This window comes from Crassostrea angulata, chromosome 4, assembly GCF_025612915.1.
Source record: "Crassostrea angulata isolate pt1a10 chromosome 4, ASM2561291v2, whole genome shotgun sequence".
Classification (NCBI taxonomy): Eukaryota; Metazoa; Mollusca; class Bivalvia; order Ostreida; family Ostreidae; genus Magallana; species Magallana angulata.
Genome location: NC_069114.1, coordinates 49,911,463 through 49,930,699, shown reverse-complemented (window position 1 = coordinate 49,930,699; position 19,237 = coordinate 49,911,463). Strand labels below are relative to the sequence as shown.

At 36.1% G+C, this 19,237-nt stretch overlaps 1 protein-coding gene across 6 annotated transcripts; it reads right to left on the bottom strand.

Annotated features, from left to right (window-relative positions):
* Positions 1-277: 277 nt before the first annotated feature.
* On the bottom strand, positions 278-18,721 carry LOC128180352 (ankyrin repeat domain-containing protein 42-like). 6 transcript variants are annotated; one of them, XM_052848391.1, is made up of 13 exons: positions 18,535-18,721; positions 10,580-10,711; positions 9,277-9,407; positions 8,672-8,781; positions 7,545-7,605; positions 6,946-7,074; positions 6,461-6,645; positions 5,806-5,942; positions 3,014-3,435; positions 2,656-2,673; positions 2,180-2,435; positions 1,722-1,830; positions 278-1,442 (listed from the first exon to the last, which is right to left on the bottom strand). In XM_052848391.1, the coding sequence occupies exons 1-13, from the start codon at positions 18,572-18,574 to the stop codon at positions 1,007-1,009; spliced, it is 2,166 nt and encodes a 721-aa protein (XP_052704351.1). In that variant the 5' UTR covers positions 18,575-18,721; the 3' UTR covers positions 278-1,006. The 6 variants fall into 6 exon arrangements, with proteins under 6 accessions (XP_052704351.1, XP_052704352.1, XP_052704348.1 ...); XM_052848392.1 differs by lacking the exon at positions 18,535-18,721 and adding an exon at positions 17,606-17,940; XM_052848388.1 differs by lacking the exon at positions 18,535-18,721 and adding an exon at positions 15,763-15,924.
* Positions 18,722-19,237: the final 516 nt, after the last annotated feature.

Here is a 19,237-nt window from a genome sequence, read left to right as displayed (position 1 = left end):
ACCGTCTATATAGTATCAAATACAAAATATCTAAATTTAGCTTCTTTTTTTATTTTCAATTTTTTCTAAACATATTATTAAGTGAAACATTGAGCTCCTTTTGTTGTTTCAATTTTTGAGAAGAGGGTATTTTAAAGATTATAAAGACTTCTGAAAAGTTTACAACAACAACGACGCAAATGACAGAGAACAGACAAATTTTTATTTGAGCCCTCAGTTCAGGTGAGCTAAAAATTAATTGTCAATTACTGTTTAACAAAAACATTATATTGTAAAAATCATTTTATTTCAACAGTTCAATATAGATATATCATAAGATCATACCAAACAAGTAAGACTATAACAACATCAGTCATAACTGTCGGTAAATAAAAGTCCCATGGGCCACATTGCTCACCAGTCATAACTGTGTGTATATAAAAGTCAGAAAATGTTGAACATGGAAACACACTCTGTCTGTCTGTCTGTCTGTATCATATAAAAATAGGACAAGGCAACACCAGCAAAGTTAGCCATCTGATTGTCTGTCTGTATCGTAAATGAATAATAAACTGATGATCTCACACATCAAATATTGAGGTTTGTGTCAAGCATACTAAAATAATGATGCATAAAGTTAGAAACATTTTTGTTTACATGTCTGTCTGTATGAACATTTTACAAAATATTGAGACCATCCTTATGATAAATCAAAAACTATTGTATATTAAAAAAATCCTCATGTATGACATAAAGATAGTAAATAAATATAGTTACAAGTTAGTCCATCAATAATTTCACTCATTGATCATTCAGAATTATGCTTATGAAAATAGAAACATGACTCAAAATGGCTGTTAATATTGATCACACAAATGACTTTTTCTTAAGATCACTTTCCTTACTATAATTGTCAGGAGGGAGATCTACTCATTCAGACCTTATTCCTGACCAAGGCTCTGGCTGAGATTGTGTACCGGTATAAGATGCTTGTTGGAGTTGTCTTTCTTCAGACTCTCACACACGTTCAGTGAAGCAAACTCTGAATTCTACGATCCATCGTTCTTTTCTCCATCTTTGAAATCTGTGTGGGGCTTTGTGAACCCATGAGTGACATGGATTTAGGGGAGCCGTAATGAGTGGGTGTGATGGAGGTCAAACGGACGCTGACGTCACTGCGTGCCGATGACAGGGCAGATCTATGACCCGACACAGAACTCTGAGATATGGAGGACAACCTTGATCGCTGACCGGACGACACAGACAGGAAGTCATTCTGATCCCCACCTCCCAGTGTTGAAGAGTCTTGGGAACTCCCCGAGAGCTGGCGCTCGTAGGAGAAGCCCGGGGCTGGGCGGACCTGTAACCATGGAGACATACCCTGATGGAGGGACCTGGTTTCAGCTTTGTATTGTCGGTGAAGATGTTCTTGCGCAAGTTGTGGCACGGGAGAAGACAACCCACTGTAAAAAGCAAGATAAACAATATACAGTAAAGCTTGGTTACATAGAACACTTACAACGATATCAGTTGCATTACCCTTATATTAAAATTGAATTAAAAACCTATCAGAAAAAATCAAATCATGGTTATGACAAATAAAGATATCCAAGGTGCTTCATTATAGCAATGTTCACTGTATACATGTAATAACTGAATCAGTGATTACATGTATAGATCATTCATATTTTCTGATGTATCTCATAAATCAATGGATCAGAGAGAGGTGTGGGGGTACTGACCCTTCCAGCGTCCTGTAGGAGTTGTAGGGGGGTGAGGCGTTGGACCGAGGCACGTCCTCCTCCCGGTAATCTGAGGAGGGGATCTGTAGAACAGGGGGAGACTGAGGACCTGTCAGGGGAAAGAGAATAGGGAAAACGATCAGAGTGTTTAATATATTATGCACAATTCATTGGATAGTAAGTACTAGCAATATGGTGACATAAAAAAGTTTTTTTTTTTTTAAGTATGGTTTCATAATTTTAAGCTCTGAATACATTCTAATATTGTTGCCAATGGCATGGTTTTTAGACAGCATGGTTCATAGACATGAATTTGCCCTATTTTGAATTTACCCCAAAATCAGTGGTATAAATATTCCTTTTTTATGGGTGCACAGTTATACCAGGAATCTAGCAAACCATATTAATTGTTTATGCTTATGCATTCTCAAATAATAAAATGGAGCCCGTCTACTCACCTGGTGACTTGATTTGAGGCACTCTGAGGGGGGCTAAGTCTTTTGATGATTTCCGCGGTGGAGGGGTTTTGGGGAGATCCAGGGGGATGGGAGAGGGAGGTAGAGGGGACATTCTGGGGCCCATCACAGGGGGTAGGAGGTTACTTGAGTGACCGCTGACCCCAATGTGGTGGTTGTCGTGGTGATTGATGTCCTTGATGATGTTGTACCCTGCATGAAGGTCATAATTTTCTTCGAAGGTTGTTGATGCTGATGTCTGCAATAAGTGTTAAATTCATCTGTCAAAACTTTATGCTCATGAAAAATACTACATATATAAGAACTGAAAAAAGAAAACCTGTCAAACTCAATGAGATTCTATTGTGCCATGCATATTGAAATTATAAGCTAAAGTTTAACATTAAACATGTAATCAATTTCCTGTATTAATTGTTAAGATGTTGATTTTGGTACATGTAGTTAATTTTTAGTTTTACCTGTCGTTGTGAATGTTTCTGTAATAAAAATAATTAAAAGTCCGATTAGTATCAATTGCACCCATTATATAGTCTGGTGGCATAATTAATAGAGAGAATAAGAATTTTAGAGTAAAAGAATTATTAGTCATGTAAAAGAAGTTTTAATCTTAACTCAAAATAAATGCTTCATATTTCCAAATTGAGAAACCAGACTTAGTTTGCCATTGTCAGTTGAAGTTTGTTTACAGAGAGTAAATTGAAAAAAAAAAAGACTCAGTTTGCTATTATTAGGTTAACATAATAACGCTGTTACCAAAGGGACAGTAAAGTTAAATTTTAAGAGGTTACATCAGAAACAAAGATATGGCCGCCTGACCTTTTTGTGTCTCCTTGACCTTTTCCTCTGTTTCAGCAGTCCTTGGTCATCTTCTTTCGTTTCGTCGAATGTGGACAGAACAATTTTTGGGACCGTGATGCTGGCGGGATTCTCCTGTTGAACTTTTTTACCTTCCTGACTCTGTGCTTTGGACGGCTGCCGTGATTCCTCCCGTTTGGCCAGTTCCTTGAGGGATCTCTCTGAATTTGTCATGGACTTGTTATCAAGAGACCTCATTTCTATGGAGTCACTTGTGACGTCAGAGGTAGGGGTGGAAGAAACTTTCCTGTTACGAGGACGGAACAGTTCCTTCAGCTTCCCGAATGGATTCCGCGTTGAGTCGCTCTTTTTGGCTTTCGGTCGCCTGTTCTGTACATTACTGGATTTAATTCCCATCTTCTCCTCCAATAATCGAACGCATTCTGCCAAAGATCAGGACAGACAACATAAATTGCAGTAATCAAAACATTCATTTGGTCTTGTATTTAGGATTTTAGAAAATATCTCCCACAAAGAATATATGTAGCTTTGATGAGTTGTGTTAATACCAGTCCACTCTGCTGGTAATGTTTTTAATGAAATATCCGTTATAAAAGAAATCATTTATTGTGAAGATTAATAACACGACCATCTAAATTCTTTCTGTAATGACTAATGTGAGGAAAGTTCCATGTTGTTTTTTATGTTTGCACAATACACATTTTAGTCAAGATGAATTTACAAATTGGTCCCCAAAAGGTCTGGGAACATTATACATGTACTCTAACTGTACATGGCTAGTGCAGTTCACAAAAGTGTTGTAAAATTAGAACTACAGTTGTCTCAAAATGTGCATCCTACTAATGGTTGACTGGATAAACCTCAAAAAGTGGTTGACCGCTAAACCATTGAAGCCTACATTGTATGGGTTTTTAATACATGAACCATACTGAGCATATTAATGAAATGTCAAGTAAAGTATTGTAAAGACAGCTACAAAAGTACATGTACATCTCTATTAATAGAAACCCATTACTAACATCATGATCTTTTGTATGTGTTTTGATACATGTACAACATAGCTAGTTTATATAATTTGCAAAGTGAAATATTTGGTGAAAAGAAATCATATTTATATCACTGTAAATTCCTTATTTTATGTGAGTACTTAATTCTGCAATCCTGCTGATTTGATTCAAATAGCGAGAATATAAAATCGCGAATGAGAAATTTTTATCCTGATATATTATACCGGTAGTTTTCAACTCTCAGAAAATAAAAAGCGAGATTCTAAAATCCGCAAAGGTTGCTTCTGGCAATTTTACGTGAATATTAATTCTCGTGTTTCATTAGGAATCTACAGTATCTAATGAAATGTCAAGTAATGTTAACACCATGAGGTACAAAAGAATATATCTATCAATAAAACTAAATAAAAAGCGATGCAGCTTTAGTGACAAAACGTTCAGTTGTCCCTAAATTTGCTTACCAGATCATTGACGAGCATACCTACTGAATAACCATATAAATGTGTGAACAATATCATGAGTGCCTGTAAGATATCAATATAATAGGAAAGAGGGAATATTGAAAACATATGGCTGGACCAGGAATCGAACCCGGGACCCTTGTAACTCTAGTCAGGAGCACTACCACAGAGCTATCCAGGCCAATATCCACTGTCCATATAGCCCCAACTACTACATTAACATTCTCGGCCAATGATGTCAATTTAAATCAAGCATCCTAATAACCATGCATAGGAATGTCTGAACAAGTTTCCCTGGTAACGTGGAGTCATAATGCATCCCAAAACAGAAAATAAACATCACTGATCGATTGATAATTGACATCTTGTTTGCTTATGAATAATGTAATTATACTTGTGTAAGCTATAGAACTTGAAGTAAGTTCTATAGAAATCCCCCACTTTTAAATAACATAATGAATTGATATTGATTATTTTATCTTTGATCATGGTGTATGACAAATGCACAACTCTTGCGGGACATTTTGATTTCTGCTTCAAAATCAATACTCTTTTGAAGTAGTTTAAATCTATCTATAATAAACAAATAACAAGTGATTCATGAATCAGTGTTAAGGCCTTAAACACAGATATATTATGATTTCTTTCGTTTGAGGTATGAATTAGAGAGAAATCGATGTTTACTTGGTGTTATAATGAATCGAAGGTTTTCTTTTGAATAACTGCAAGTATTGTCACATGTTATTTGGAACCAGTTGGAACAGCAATGTTATATTAAGAAATATTGTTGTTAAATACCAGTTTATGACAAAACATACAGCAATATAACTTTAAATTTCATTACAATTACTACAGAATTGAAATAAATTTCATTAAACTATGTTCTGTCGAATATGACTTAGCTGCAGTGTGGGGTAGCAAAACCTATCTGCTGGTTTATAATTTTGTTCAACTTTCATTTGGAAATTCAGTGGATTTGAGGTATGGGACACCTCATATTGTGACATTCAATCCCTAATGCAGTCTTTTTTTATCGACAATCTTTATGCTCAACAGCACAATATGATACAGCATCAGCTTTTTTTTATCTTTCAAAGAATTTTTAAAATGTATACTATGGTTAGAAATTGAACAATTTGAAAATTTTATTGCAGTGATTATGATATTTTGAATTTGATGCACTTTATTCCACACTTACACTACTGTATATCTTAAGGTGTCCCATACCATTGAACAGGACAAGATGTCTGTCTAAACATATGTCTCCCCTCATGTGAATTGAGATTCCCTGGTGTTTGAGAGTGGAAGGAGGAGGGGTCCTTACCTTTGTGACCTGTCTGTCTGGCATAGTCCAGTGGTGTCCCTCCCTCAATGTCCTGGGGGTTGGGGATGACCCCCATATTCAGGAGAACACTGACACACTGGCTGTGGCCCATGGCTGCCGCCCAGTGAAGTGGAGTTCTGTTAGACAACAAATGGAATCTCCGTGATCAAGTGTACTCTGTCTGCATACTGTAAATGTACTACATTTGGCTGTTTATTCTATTTAGCGTTTTTGGCGGAATGCGGCTTCCGCTTAATCAAGTACGTCATAAAAAGCCATGCATAAATGTATAAGAATGGTAACATTCAGGAATACGCAAATTCAAATCCACGCCAACTTGTTCAAAAACTAATTTCCGCCAAATTCCGTACAAGCCAAATTTAATATGTTTACAGTATACTCACACCTTATTTTGAGTTGATTCTTTTTTTTCCTCTCCCTCTCTCTGTCCAGGATTGTTATATGAGATATCTCTCTCTCTCTCTCTCTCTCTCTCTCTCTCTCTCTCTCTCTCTCTCTCTCTCTCTCTCTCTCTGAATCAGGAGTGTTATTAAGACCTCTCTCTCCATCTTTGCTAGCCAAGGGTTTCTCACAAACTTTGTGAGAGAAGCAGTGCGGGATCAGAAATCTCTCTCTCTCGCTCTCTCTCCTTTACCTATCATCAGGGTCCTCTGCCTCCAGATCCATCCCCTCCACACTGGTCAGTTCTCGCAGCAGCAGATAATGCCCCGCTGCTGCAGCATAGTGGGCAGCATTCTTACTGCTGTTGTCCAACTGGTTGGCAAGCTTGGGTCCCTTACAGCATTGCAGCAGAAGGTGACAACACTCTACACTGCCCTTCTGTTAACATGTGACACAAATAATTCAAATTCGGTGTTACTGAGCATGAAGTATTGTGCTGTCAAAAGCATATCTTATCAATGATATGAAGTTGGGTTTTTTTAGTGTCATTCCCCCCCCCCCCCCACTTTTTTTGCAAAGTAAGACATAACCATAACCTTAACCATAACTTTTTTTTTTATTTTTTGCTCATTCAAATTTCTGACAAGTCTAGCCCCCCCCCCCCCCCCCCACTTTTAATTTGCTTCCAACTACTGGTGAATGAACTGTAGCAGTGTTAGAAGCATTGATTGGTCGTACCTCGGCGGCCCAGTGTAGCGGGGTTTTTCCGTCGATGTCTTGAGAGTACATGTTGGCTCCACTCATCAGTAGAAGCTGTAGGTGCTCCGGCCGATTGTGGAAGGCGGCCCAGTGGAGAGCAGTCATCTTCTACAACATACAGCATAGAGTGGTACATTAACTGTATTCAGAATATCTCTTGTAAGACATTTTCTACAACATGTCTTAATGGAAACTATATTCCAAAAGTGATGTTTCAATTGTATCTTCTGAAAACCCTTTTTTAACAATCATCTTAGAAAATTTAACATGTCTGAACAAAAGGTTCCAACTGAAAAGCTGTATTATTAATATTATGTATATCAATCATTATATTTAAAACCTATGGTATATTTGATTGTTTTCACTGCTTTGTCATATAAACTCTATTGTTGACCCTTTTGTAGGTTAGAATTTGTATCATAGTATGTTCCACTTTTTGACCTTTGATGATTTACCTTGACCTTTGACCCTAACCTCAACAAATGTAAAATGTACAAATTCTTTCAATCAACTGTGTATAAAGTGATTCTATCCCCCATAAAATATAGTTTTTGTTGTGTTTGAATCTTGTGACTGACCTCATTGTCATGTATGGCTACTTCTTCCTTTGACAGGGTCTGCAGCAAAGCCCCAATTATTCTGCAAGGGAATTAAGACTTTTACAATAATGAAAACATTATTTCATATCCCACTTCATTTCACACTTTTAATTTTCTAATACAATTTTCCATGTAAATGTAACAATAATAATTGATATACAAGATTATCAGATTAAAAGGCTACAATATTGCAGTGAGTGAAAACCAACCAGGCATGTGCCACAGTGGATATTAAAGGGGCATGGTCACGATTTTGGTCAAAAATTATTTTTCCGATTTTAATATTTACAATGCTTTAAAAAGGCATTTTTAATAGGCAACCAAAATTTGAGTGTCAGTTGTTGAGTTATAAGCAAGTTACAGAGCTTGAAATTCTTGGATATGTAAACAAAGCATTTGTTTACATTTTGAACGTTGAAGTAAAAATTTCAGTTTTAAACCTAGAAATAATGAGTTAAATGTTAGGCACTGTTTATCAATGCCTAAAATAAATAAAAAGATAGACAAATAAGCTGGAAAAAGGTTTTATGCTGGTATATTGAAGCTATGTAAACAAAAACAGGGCACGAGACTTGTTTACATAACAAAGAATTGTGAGCCCTTTATCTTGCTTATAACTTAATGACTGACTCTCAAATTTTATTAGATCTCTAAAGAATTGTAAATAATAAAAACTTAAAAACAGAATTTGACCATAATCGTGACCATGTCCCTTTAAGGTGGTATGAGACACCTGTTGATATCAATGTGGAAAAAGTGCATTACCAAAATTCTTCACTGCTTTACAATTTTCAAATTTTATAATATTTGACTAAAAAATATGTTTTAAAACTTTTGGAAAGGAAAAATTCATAAAAGCCCCAGTGGGATTCAAACTCATGATTTACAGATTTGTTGTTAATGCTCTAATGCATTGCGCTACACTGTTAGTTAACAATTTTGGGAAGGAAAATATTGGTAAAATTATACTTGATTTTTTTTTTTTTTAGGAAGTTAGTCACAACATGCAGGTGGCCCATACCATCATCATACAGGAGAAGATTCAGGGTAAAAAACTCATGTCATATAAATTATAAATCATTTGCATTACAATGGTAAGTGTGTACCTGACATCCTTGTCATAAGTCGATGCATGAAGTGGAGTCCTTCCTGATTTCTCAGCAATGCTTTGTTTGGCACCTTTCCTCAGCAGGTATATAACTCCCTCAAACCAACCCTGTATATCAAAAACAAACTAACGGTACTAGAACAACTCTTATAATCACATCATAAACACACAAAATGTAATCCAAACCTTCACCTGACAAATGATCCAAAAGTAAGTCACTCCATCAAATCAACCCTGTATTTAAGGACTCGGATAATCCCAATTATCCTACAGGTAAGTACCTTTCCCTTGTTTAATTGTAAATTAAACTTGTTTTGTACTGGTAATAAATGGGGGTAAATTAATTACTTAGTACCTTCAGGCGATGCTGACCAGAACCTAACCTGTGACTAGTTTGACTAGTCCTAGTACATGCTGATGGATTACTGATCGGTTGTAAAAAGAGAAATCACCACATCTTTGTCTAGTTGCTATGACAACCAAACTTGCTGAAACACTATGATTTCCAAACCTAACTCTATAGCTTAATCATTAAGGTGGACTTTTACCAATATATATATAATATATACATGTTATCGGTGTTTTATTGCTATGGACACTGACTTGATACGTGGCTAGGGCCAGCGGGGTCCGTCCGTGGCAGTCCTGGGTGTTGATGTTACCCCCCATCTTGATGATTTGTTTCACAGCTTCCATTTCCTTTGATTTGACAGCATGGGCCAGGGGAGTTAAACCTGTAAAACACCATATCAAAGTGTTAAAACTAATTTTATGTCATATTATCTCCAGGTATATAAAAGTAAAATATGGTAGATATCATTGTCATATCATGAAGAGACATGTATCTCACCTTACTCTGACTGAATACGTAATTAAAAACTTGTTTATCGCAAATTTCAAGAAACCAAAGAAAGAATACTTCAAACAACTGTAAGTTATAAATTGATATTACCACCAATTACAAATTACAATTGCACTTAGTTTCACCTTGAATCATCATTATTTTTGAATTTTCTTTATATTATTTGAATATTTTATTTGTACTTATGCATCTTATAATTTGATGGATCTTCATTTAATTTTGTTATGAAAAATATTTGCTATAAGAATGATAAAAAATGTTAAAATTTTTGCCAGCAGGGGTCTAAAAATTACTTCATTATAGCCATAAATTCGTTATAGCAGTGTTTGCTACATACAGCAATTTTTTACAGGTTTATTTAAGAAACATTACTGGGACATGAACAAGAATTTATTATATCTATCAATAAACAAATTTCAAAAGTATACATAAGCTAGCCAGCCCAAAAAATTACCATATTGTTCAATTGTTAAACATGCATATATTTCTCTTTGTCTCTGAGAACTCTTGTAATACTCTGAATTGACAGAAATAGGATACCAAAAGCTGTTTTCCAAACTCATTTTTCTGGCATAAAGAAACACATTTCTTGGGTGTATTGATTATTTTTCCACCAACAACACAGGTAAGCTTTGTATTCAGAAATGAAACAGGATCTTTGTCATTGGTTTTTGACAAGTCTTTTTATATGTAAAAGTCTCCAGGTATATTTATCATTTGACATTCAAAAAATCAATGTTAATGAATTGAATTGCTACAGAATTACTCCTGATATTTTATACCACTATGAAATCATATAACATGGGACCAATTTTTGTGGATCTTCTATGGGGATGTCATTTCTTGGTTTGTTGGGTAAAGGTAATGAATAAAGACCATTTTATTATTTTTTAGAATCCTTCTATTTAAAAATAAAAACAGGGATCCCCTCAAATGACCATGACCTATTATTTTATCTCTATCAAATTATCACCATCAGTATTTTCCTAGATATTTGATGGGTCAGTCTGAGAGACCCTGACAGTTAACAGATTTTTCTATTACCTTCACTGTCCTCGAGTTCGAGAGAACTGGGGTCCCCCTGAATGGCCTTCACCAGGGCAATGATCTCGCCCCTGGATGCTGCTTTGTGGACTGGAAGCTGTGAGTCGGTGTCTACATCCGCATCAGACCCCTCTGTAAAGACAAACAAATCTCAACAATTTAAGTCTGAGTGGCCCACTCTGAAAATCTGTGTTAAAAGTGTTAAATCAAATACCATATATCTGGGGATTTGTTGCATGTCACATAATTTACAAAAAAGGGAAAAGTTTTTTTACTTGTGTCTGACAGTAATTTTTTGTAATATAATAAGTTTCTTAACGCAAAAAATAATGGATTTCTACATATCTAATATTTTGCAATATTTTGCAATGTAAAAGTTATTGCGAAAAACGCAAAAATTAGATCATTGGAAAATTTCCGGATACATGGTACATTTGATATGGTTGTATATTTAGATTGCCCTGAAATCACATAAAATAATACCTCAGTTGAAAATTTATGAGTACCTTTGCGGTAATTTGAATCACATAAAGAAACAGGGAGAGAATGATAAAGTATCACATTGGGGCCTACCAGGTACTAACGAAGACACACAAACAAAACCTCCCACCTTCTATAATGAACCAATCAATGGAAGTGCGAGGCACGTAATATCTGGGCACTTCTTGTTCATCTGTCGGTGAACATTCACTTTGTTCCAAGGATTGATACCTCATACAGAGGATGTCCTTTGAACTATCTTCTGCAAGTTCTTTCCCAGAATCCATTTGTCTGCGAGTCTATCCCATGATCCTCGACAAAAAGTCAACTATCATTTCACTTTCCAATTTCTGTTTACAGTTGACAGTTTTAATCCCATGGACAGCCAAAACAACTGGGACATATCTTGTCAACATTGAAATAAACTCTTCAACATTTATAAAGTAATCCTGTGAAATTTGGAATTAGGCGATATCATTCCTTTATTTCCTAATTTTAGAAACAAACTTTCTGAACTTGAAAATGGTTTTGACTCTGTCAGAACCCCCTAACACAATAAAAAAGGAAACTCTTCGACACAGAAAGATTTGTTAAAGTTGTTTTGTACTTAAAGCTTTTGTATGTATAATATTAACATAATCTCTTTCTTCCAGAGATCTGTTAAGTAGGTATTAATTCTTCAGGTTCATTTAATACGATTAACAGGCTGACCACTAACAGTCAGACACCACTTGCTCTGGGTACCAGGAGTTGTTTGCTGTTTTAACATAATTTTCAGCTAGATTACTCACAATATATATGTCGTACAGTATATAAAAGCCAAGATTTTGTACACAAATTGCTGCCTTTGACCCAGCAGTGCCTTCGATTTTGGAGATAAAGGTGGACTTTATATCGATTGATTGATTGTTTCATGGTTAGATAATGGATTAAATGGATGACTGGTCAGCCATTATAACATTAACATATTAACCAAGTTTAATTCTGATAATCCCATTGTTTGATCCACCTGGGTTAATTTGAGGAGGTTACCCTCGATCTGTGACAAATTCCCAGTGTTGACAGTCTGTGTTCATGGTAGAAACATCAAGGGTATGTTCCAGTTCCAAGTGATTTATTCAAGTAAAACTCTCCATATTGCTGATGAAATTCTAAGAAATTCATTATAATGTCATCTCTCCTAGGATACCTGAGAGTCATTGATTTTCTGAGTATTTTAGTTGCATCGCACAAACTGCAGATTAAAAGTGACTAGTGAACAGACAAGCTCTTATTACACTATAAGTGATACTGCCTGAAGCGCTTGTTCGGAATATACAAGTGACTGTACATACACAAATTAAAACAGCTACTGATGAAACTCTGGAAGTTGCTGACACTTATAAAGGGAGAAAACTCTTCCCACTGTTCAGAAACATCACTGCTATATAACAGGATCTGATCCTCTGTGTATCTCAGTGACCAGCAACTAGTTAATGATTGTCATTCCAATTCATTTTCACTGGTTTTGAAAAAAATAACAATTACAGAGTGTCCCAAACCTTGGTACCTCTTCTGATTGATATGAAAAGTACCTCAATGCAAAGAGAAGCAAGATGCACTGACTTATATCCACTTGTGAATAGGTAACTTAGATGTGAATAGGTAACTTAGATGTGAATAGGTAACTGGTACATTATATTCTTGGTTGTGTTGATTTTTAATTTAAATATCAGGCATAATGAGCATCAGGAATTTGATATGAACCAATTCTTGGACATTTGACTGTGATGATTGAAGCTCCAAAAATCTGCTAGATGCCATAAATACAAAGGAAGTGTGAAGCATTAACTACCGTTCTTACAGAACATTTGCAATTATAATTTACATGAGAGAGAGAGAGAGAGAGAGAGAGAGAGAGATTCTTCAAGACAACTCAATATGATGACCGTAATATGTCAGTAGATTGACATAACAACTGATGTCAGTAGACTGACATAACAACTGAGAATGGGACTTACGTTTCGGTTGGTACTTTTTATGATATTCGCGCTTCACAGCTGACATGTACACAGCTCTGATGACAACAAAACCAGGAGATGTATAGTTAACGATTCCAGACTTCCGCCTCTTTAGGACTGTTACTGGCGGTACTGCCTTAATTCCTCAAATCAAAACATCACTCTCCATAGTTCATAAAGAGATGGTTGTGTGTATATAGAAACAAACATCTGATCTGTACACAAGTAAAAAATCCCCCCGATTGTTGTAGTAGGAATATTCCAATATCAGTCAAGCAAAAAACCGATCTTTAAACTCTGATCCTCGTTACTCCATTCAAATGATAATTGAGTTTTCCTAATGACACGATGAACAGTCCTGTTTAAATACAGCAGGTAGTTCTGAAATCCCTTTGAAATGTTTAAATGCTCATTGATCTATGATAGAATAAAATGTCAGCTGATGAGAGCTTGTAAACTTGTCTAAGCCATTGCTATTTAAAAAACACATCCAATAAATGTTCTTTGGGATCCAAAAGGCTCTCATATAGCATGTATTGGGGGCGATAGAAATATAACTGATTCATTTTAAACTGTGTTAGCTCTAAGGTTTCCTATTCATTGTACAGTGCGTACAATATATTTACAGGTTGAATCAAATTTCTGAATTTAAGGAGGAAAAACCACCTTAGCAAGGGAGAGAAGTTACAGGCAGGCTGAATTTAACTTGTCATATGCTCAGAACATAATCTTTAGGTCCTGTTAATGGTAACATGTTTAATAGATTTTTAGTAAATATATAAAAACCATGCAATATTTTTTTTTGAGTATTGAGCCAAGATTATAAGAAGTTTACCTTTGAAGCCTCCTCTCTGTAAAATTTACATCATTTACCCCCAAATTTTATCAATACGTTGCTAGACAAACTGCATTTAATAAATTCAATAAAAAGGATATTCCAAATTTTATTGTAAAACAAACTGTCATTTTTAATTAGAATTTACAAAATTTTGAGATTTTTATTTTTTTATTTTTGTTGCTATGATTTTGCTTTGCAAGGTTACTGTCAAAACAAATCTCATTAGGACAAAAATTGCACTGAGGGGCAAAAAAGTCAAATTAAACAGCGACATAATCAGAGAAATAAACACTAACCATCACCCCCACCCCACCCCAGGCTTAACATTTTTGAAATAGAACTGGATCGAGGAATTGAAACTATCACTTAGATCTGTTTGATCGAAAATTGACACAACATTTAACGTTAATTATCAGTGATATAACATTGACAATAATTAAGGTGGTATGAGACACCTGTCGATATTAATGTGGATTTAAGTTCATTATAATTGAAATACTTTTGCCGGTTTAGAATTTTCAAATTTTACAATATAGAGCCAAAAAATTTGTTTTAAAAAATTGGAAAGGCAAAAGTTTTAAAAACCCCATGCAGCGGGATTCGAACTCACAGTTTCATAGCGAACCCTCTAACCCACTGCGCTAAGCTGTTAGTATTCTATATTGGGAAAGAAACTGTTTATAAAATTACACTTGATTTTATTGTTTATTTCGATAAACAGTACGTCACAATATGGTAGTGTCTTTAAACAAAAATTATCGTAAAATTAAAGATAGTATGTGTTTCTTAATCACCACTTTGAATCGGAAAACATGTTATTTGTCTTTGCCTCGTCTTCTTTGAACAGATTCCTGTACACAGCCAGTAACAAACCAGATAGGTACTCATTACTTATATCCAATAATTGTTAGAAATCTATTTCATTGATATTTGTTAACACAGTTCTGCGTGGCAGAAACTTGCGTGTGACGATTGAAATGAATGTGTGCAGAGAATCTCCCGAAACTTCGTGTGATTTCTCTTTGCAAGCAATGAAGGTGTTTGATCTGCTATATAAGTGAACATCCCGCATGATATTATTGGCTGTCATAAATCGACTGGTCCGGTGTTTGATCTGCTATATAAGTGAACATCCCGCATGATATTATTGGCTGTCATAAATCGACTGGTCCTCGGTTTGATATCCGCCATGTCTAAACATCTTGTTCATAAATATAAGGTATTGAGCACGTGTCCGCAAAACAAAACGCTAACTATTCGGTTCGGTCGGAACTCTGTAACCCCCCCCCCCTCCTCCTCACACAGTGGAAATACCAAGTCACCGTCTATTTTTGCTAAGCATAGTATCCTATAGTCAGTTATATGTTTCGACCTCATCCCCAATAGTCAACCTGGCTTGCACAAATTGCACAGTAGTTTGAAAACGCAAGTCTTAAAAATGTCTTCAAGGCCGAGATACCTGCGTGTTCAATTAAAAAGGATGCGCAAAAATCCATCTTCCGATTTGGACAATTCAAGTAAGTATCAATAAACAACAATTAATGCTTTGACGTCTCGAGTTTGCTTTAACATGACTGACATAAATCCATATTTTAGAATGTCCCAAAACAATGGGATGGTTGCCTTATATTAGATCTTGTAGGCTAATTCTAAGTCTAAAGTTATATTCTAGCTGTTATTAGTATTTTGTTTTGATTTAACTTTATTTCAAAACCATTGAAGCTCCAAACATTTAACAAATTTTCACATGATCATCACAAATATTTTCCGGATTAAGCACCTTTACAGTCCACGCTTTTCCATTCAGAATGGAGCAGAATCGACACCACCCTCACCCCTACTCAACCTCTCCGTTTACTCAGTACCTTGGGTTTGTCCGTCCCCCTCTCTGTAGATCCACGCCTTCTTGTGCAGCCGCCTTGGAGTCCACATTCAACACCTCCTTGGATCCGCTCCCTCATTAATACAGAATCCGCACCTCAATTAAATATAACGCTTAAGGATTTACGCGCAGCCTCATCGCTACATCCGAGATCTCAAACCGAACACACCCTTCGCACATAGTGTCCTATGGTGGACAGTATCGATAACAAACCGAGTATATGTTCTGTAGGGACAGGAATGTACCATGTTGCCAGCGGTATCTTGTAAAGTGTTAGGGATTAGCAGAACGTGCACCTCTAATAACATAAGAACTATACAATCATTATATACGCGATAAAAATTAAATGTGCATGCTTGATTTGCAAGAGCGGTGTATGTGTGGGTTAGGTTTACATGTAATACTTGTATACTATAGTTAGTAATCCTCTGAATTAACCTTAAAGGGAAGTTCCATGCAGTTTTATTTTCTTACTTTAGAGTTTTTAAATCAAACCTGTCCAGCAAAAGAAAACAAGACAAGTTAATTGATTTTTTTAACAACACACTTTTACTTAGGTACGCTTGATTAAGTTTCAAACAAAGGAAGAAAACAACGTTGGAGCATTTAATAACTCCATGGATCAATATTTAATAAAGATGTTAAAACTAAACTTGCATGCACATTCAATGTACCGAGATAGAGAAACATGCACGGGTTCGAGGAAATACAGGTTCAAGGTTTCAGGTCAATGGGGTCAAAGTTCAATGGCAAATTACGGTGTTAAATATTTCAGATAATAGGAAATGATTTCAATGGTTAGGAAAAACATGTATAATCGTCAAAGTGCGTGTAAATCAAAAACCTATGTCGAATTTCAGCAAGAGAAATAGGTCATGTGTCAAAGTCATCAGAGATGGCCGTTTTTGGTGTTAACTTAGAGCAGAGAATTGCAGAAAGCAGTGACTAAATCTTGACGAGGTAAAACAGAAGTTAGGACTTTGAAGTATGATGTATGTATCATTAAACCTATGATGCAATCCCAGCTACCACCGTGTCTAGGTAGTTACGTTATAACAAAGGAACGCGATCCTAAACTTCAACGTTCTCAAATATAGACATATTATATATTAAACTTTGGGAGGTTTAGTATTCCGTTGCATGAGTACCAACCACCGATTGGTTGTTTAAGAAAAAGGGAAACGAGATCTTAGGGAGGCCGGAGGGTCAACAAAGTAACCATCAGATGTGACTTAAACTTTGACTTATGGAATTTTTGGCCATGAACTACCATTTAGTGAAGAGAAAATCCAAATAGTTGAACTTTAAAATGTGATCACTTTCCAGTATCTTCATACAGGACTCTTCTTCCAAAGAAGATTGTAAAAAGACTAAAAATGGCCACGACCATCGAACCCTCTTAAACTCCAAGGTTCGCAAACATCGAAATGTCATATAAATTACAGTAGTAACAATTGGACATTTATTCCAAAGTTCTATAAGTACCAAGCACCGACTGATTAAGCCGAGTACATTGTCTCAACTTTCAGCCCAGTTATTATACAAAAAACAGGAACTTGTATCGTTTTTCAAAGAAAGAGTTCCTTAAAATCAGTCAATCGAAAAAAGGGAAATGTTACTTGCTATGGAAATCTTAAATGCCTTTAAACACACAAAGAGTTGCGCCCCCCCCCCCCCCCTGCACTCCTATACTACGAGCTTGAAGTGCTCTTGGCTGACCAAACATGTAAACATATGTAAATATATACAAACATAGATGCCTATCACTGACACGGCGGACGTGGCCAGTTCAGTTTTCCCGGCTTCCTATATCGTGACTGACTTACCCATTCTAAGCGACGCTAACCATAGCTGTTATCTCGAGGGATTCTCGCTTCCCGGAACTTCCTAAGGGTTTCCAGTGAGCTCCATGTTCAGTCGGGATTAGCTTGGAAGCATGACGTCAGCTGTCTTTGTTTTAGAGTTCAGCCGTTCTTCGTTATAATTACAGACCCCTCGTCAGACAATTAAGATTTGGTCCTTTTTGTGTCTCCATTGTGATCCGAATGATATTAAAGTTTCAGCAGTGTGGCGATAGGATCGATTTAATATCAAGTATCGCCAATACTGTTCCAAATTGACGGGTTTATTTTCGAGACATTAACACACTCCTATCAGATACAGGGGTTTAAATAAAGTCATGATTAGTTCAGCAAACGAATTTCTGAATTCACGAACTTTTAAACAAAGATATTTCAACACAACACTCGATCAGCAAACATGAAAGTTAATGATAAACTGGGAGATTGCGCAATTCACAATGTGTATTGTAGGTGAAAATCAGGAATACTTGAACAATTCAAATCGAACAAACGTAATCGTCATTGGTTAGGATATGTCACGTGACCTCAATATTACATCGGTTGGGGGAACATTGGGACTCTTTTTTAAAAGAGACTGACCACATGTCAACATTGTCATCTGTGATACTAATATGAACGTCTAAAAGTGGTTTTAAAGAAAAAAAACACAAAATGTTTTTCGAATGGCATTGAAGAACTTAAAAAACGTGTTGCAAAAAACTAAGCAACCCATTTAAAGCAAAAACAAGAGCAGATAAAGTAACTGGATTGACAGACACAGTACCGACACAGGTACTAGTATACTAGTATATATAAACGTACATGCGTATATGTACACTAGCTTGTTATGGATTTCAACACTGGGTGTCTTTCTCCATCACCTGGCATCTACCTGTAGAAATGTCGACACTTACCTCCAATATAGTCCAGGTGCCTGTCGGAATCAAAATCCATGTCATGTTTCCAAATAGCGAGAACGTTACTGCGGGTAGCTGTGTTAGCAATCTGTTCCTTTAATCAATAGTGTCACCAACAGCACGGCTTGCTGTGTTTGTCTCATCAACCCAAGTCCTCCTCCACTAAATCCCGGGGCCTGGTATCAGCCAGCGCCGTAAAATCACTTTTTATTTGCATTTCGGAGGCGATGCGAACTTAATTGATTTATTGGCCGTGTTGGTTCAAGGTTTCCAGTATCGTTCATCACGCAATAAGTAACGCTCATAATCTATACAATCTCTAAATTCAGACGAAACACGACCGGGTGAAGGCGAGTCGCATCATCTCACGCTTATCAACAGAACTGAGTTGTTAAGAAGACAGTAAACTGGAATAAAGAACCAGTCCATCGCATGTCCAGTCTCTCTCACTTCCAATCCGATTTCTCAGTTATTTGGGGTTGCCATTTCTTTGACTACTTTAACTGTTGGTACAAGATACAAAAGATGCCATCTCCGATATTCCGGTCTATACACTTTCTACACCTAAAGCTGCTAATATTTTCACCTTATCAAAGAAAAGATATGCATAATAAATACACATTGTGTAATAATTACACATTGCAAATCGCTTCATCGCTAATAACTAGTCATTTAACGTCATATTTCTCATTATCTGTTT